The sequence below is a fragment of the Sander lucioperca genome, chromosome 8 (assembly GCF_008315115.2).
Source record: "Sander lucioperca isolate FBNREF2018 chromosome 8, SLUC_FBN_1.2, whole genome shotgun sequence".
NCBI lineage: Eukaryota > Metazoa > Chordata > Actinopteri > Perciformes > Percidae > Sander > Sander lucioperca.
In genome coordinates, this window is record NC_050180.1 from 40,454,569 (window position 1) to 40,458,472 (window position 3,904).

Sequence of the window (3,904 nt, forward strand, 5' to 3'; positions counted from 1 at the left end):
TTTGAAAAGAGCGCTACAGGGTTATGGGGCAGGGTTTACCAATCTTTCGATTGTGCTAAATAATATTCTGTGATTTTCCTCATAGCAATCAATCAAAATGGAAAAATACATTGTGTTAATAAATCAACACACAGTAAAAATGATTAACCAGTCCAATTCTGAGCAAAAGTGCCTCAAAGATGTTAAACTCACCAATGTCCGCTGATTATGGTTGCAGGTAATCTGGAACAGATTGCTACCATTTACTGTGGATTTATGAACGGGGACACATTTCTCAACACATTCTCACTCCCAACTTGACAATTACTAATGCCTGGTCAGGACCCCTTACTACTCCCTATCAATGTCGCTCTTCATTCAGCATCTTCCAGCACCGCGGTCGAGTTGCTGCTCTGCCTGATGGGTCAAAGGGTGCCTTTTGTGTCATGATCTAAAGTCCCTAGCAATGGCAGGAAATACGACCAACAGGAGTGTTTTCCATCCTCATATCTAAATGTAACGGTCGCTGTTTTATTAGGTTTAGGCAGCAAAATGACTTGGTTCGGTTTAGGCAGAACACTCTACTTTAAAATCTGGGTTAAAATCTTTTTGTTTGTTACATTACCTCACTTCGTTATGCATGTGTAAAGTAAAAAATAACTATTATTATATTATTTTCAAACAAGACACAAACCCCGGTCTCCTGGGTGAAAGTCTTGACAGGACTACAACAGCCAATTGGAATATATATTTTGAATTGGAAAGATTACGTAATGGAGTACATGGTCAGGAAATTAGGTCAAACAATGCTGTGACTTCAGGCCTCAAGAGGTTGATGACGTTCTTCATATATTAGTAACTATTTTGGTTGAAAGGTTAATGAGATCCTTGGAGGGTGACGCAATCTTATAAAAACGTTCCACAGACTCAAACAGTTCACTTTCTGAAATTTGGAGATGAACACACACCAGGTGACTATCAAGGTCAGACACCTTTTGAAAGAGTAAGACACTTCAGTACAGGTTGGATGTTAGTATAATCATGAATGAAGATTTTATGGAAGCTAGCTATAAAATCTGCCTGTTTTATAACTGAACATTTAGTTTTAGACAACAATAATGGATGAGTTAAATGTAACATATATAACTCTGGGTGGGCATGTGGAAGTTGACAGATTCAGATATGTTTATTTTTTTATTATGTTCATAGCATATATTCTAATATTATGCAGTAATTCTATTATTGTGTACATTATCTGGGTTCACCAACACCTCCATGAGCCTATGTATATTTTCATTGCAGCTTTGACACTAAACTGTATTCTTTACAGCACTGCTATCTATCCAAAGCTTTTGATTGACTTTTTATCTGAAAAACAGATCATATCTTATTCAGCCTGTCTCTTTCAATTTCAAATATTTTACTCTTTAGGCTGTTCAGAATTCTTCCTGTTGTCAGCTATGGCCTATGACAGATATGTGTCTATATGTAAACCTCTGCAATATCACACTATCATGAGGAAAACCACAGTTGGTATTTTCCTGTTGTTTGCTTGGCTTGTGCCTGCGTGTCATGTTGCCGTCCTAACAATACTGAGTGCTGAAACAAAACTGTGTGACTCTACTTTAAAAGGAATATTTTGTAACAATTCAATTTACAAACTGCAATGTGTAACACCAAGAGTAATTACTATTCATGGTGTAGTCTCTTTAATAGATCTCTCAATTCTGCCTATGCTTTTCATAATCTTTACATACACAAAGATATTTATAATAACCTATCGAAGTTGTAGAGAAGTCAGGAAAAAAGCAGCAGAGACCTGTTTACCCCACCTGATGGTTTTAATCAGTTTCTCCTGTTTGTTTGCATATGATGTCATTATAGCTAGAGTACAATCAAATTTTCCGAAAACTGCACGCTTAATAATGATGTTACAAATAATTTTGTATCATCCTTTGTTTAACCCACTCATATACGGGCTCAAAATGAAAGAAATTTCTAAACACCTCAAAAGATTGTTCTGTCCAGCCAAATTTATTTGATGTAATAACACTGATTACTAACGTACAGACACTTCTTCTGAAATAATCATCCTGAGATGTGAATTGTTGAAAGGTATTTAACGTACGTACTTATTTCCACACCGTTTGTAAATACACTTTACTGTATATTTACTGTTAAAGAGACTCTTTACTGTTTGTTATTGGAACAGCAAGGTGTCTTGATTTTGAACAATGTAATAGCTAATATCTGTATTTATACAAAACATTTTTATTCTACATTATGAAATCATCACAACTGATATGTAGACTTGTTTCTGTATTTTACTTTGTCATAAATGTAAATATCAAACTAAGTTGTTTTCAGTAACAATGATATTTGGTGTTCACCGCTGTTTTTTTTTGTCTTTCACTGTAACACATTCTGACTCAGGAGTAAATCCTTATTTTTCACTTCAAGTTATGACTTTAATATTGATACTCAACTTATGAGGGTGTCCGGTGGCCATCTGACCATTTTCTTATTCACAGTGAAAATAAATAGATTCACACTGGGAATTTGGTTGTACTTGGAATGTAAATCAGGTACCAGAGTGCATAAAAAAGCCTAAAAATGGAGCTTGTTTATAAAAAAAACCATTTGACTGGGCAGTATCCCGCAACAGAGGTTGGGGCAAAGCCCCAAATGTCCTCAGGATGCTAATATCAGGCGCCGTCACGAGTCAAAACATGCTAGTGTCATTACTAACCCTAACGTAAAAAAGAGAATGTTATGACTTTGAAGTCGTCATATAATGCCACAATACGATCCTGTCAGCTGCAAAAAGTAAGCAAGGAGGTCAGATTTATTCATGAAACACCTTTCAAATCAAGGGTGACAAGGTGCTGTACAGCAACATTGAATAAAAAATAGAAAGTAAAAAGTAAATAGAAGATGACACTGAAAAAACAAACAAAATATAAGACAAACTAAAAAAAGGTCAACACAGAAGTTGGCTCAAATTTAGTTATTAGGATAAACCCTTTGAGATGTATCATCTCATTTTCAAGGGGGTCCCAACATATAGAACAAAAATATCAATGCAACAAACATAACAGGAAAAAACTTAACAAGAAAAACACATACATTAGGTTGATCAAAACATTACAATCACAGTATAAATAAGTAAACATTAGAGTGTGAGTGGATCACCAAATACAGTCAGGTATAAACATTCTAAAAACAGTGACAGCTTCCTTAATAACAATAGCAGTCCATCTTCAAGTGAAAAGACGGCATGCTTAAACATCCCAAGTATGGTAATGGATCTTATACCAAAAGGCAAATGATTCCATTCTGCTGGAGCTTTAAACTTAAAAGCTCTTTTGCAAATGGTTTCATAAAAGGAGGGACATAGAAATAGAGCAGATCAGAGTGCCGAACTTGGTAATTTGAAGCAAAAGGTACAATATGCTGTTGTAAATAAAGAGGATATTTGAAATGAATACATTTAAATACACGTTGAAGCCAATTAATGTGTCTAACATTTAGAGATGGCCATTTAAGTGCATTTTACAGTATATACATTGTACAGTGGTGAGTGAGAAAATGAAATGCAAGGACAAATTTGCAGTCTATTTCATGCTGTGTTAAGTGGAACAAGGATTGACTTAAATGCATTTTTATATACAACATCACAATAGTCAAGAATCGAAACTATAAGCTGAAAGGCAAGTTTGTTACGATCACTGCGTATGAAGCAATTTCGAAATCGATGTAAATTCCAAAGGTCATTTACTGTAAAGGCCCGGACACACAGAGCCGATAATCGGCTGTCGGACAGTCTGGCGAGGTCAGTGACTCAAGTCTGTTTGGTATATATATATATATATATATATATATATATATATATATATATATATATATATATATATATATATAAAGA

The 3,904-nt window shown here is 34.8% G+C and overlaps 1 protein-coding gene across 1 annotated transcript; it reads left to right on the forward strand.

The window, feature by feature from the left end:
- The first annotated feature begins 1,097 nt into the window (after window positions 1–1,097).
- LOC116046698 (olfactory receptor 4E1-like) lies at window positions 1,098–2,021 on the forward strand. Its single transcript, XM_031295095.1, has one exon. The coding sequence runs from the start codon at window positions 1,098–1,100 to the stop codon at window positions 2,019–2,021; it is 924 nt and encodes a 307-aa protein (XP_031150955.1).
- Window positions 2,022–3,904: the final 1,883 nt, after the last annotated feature.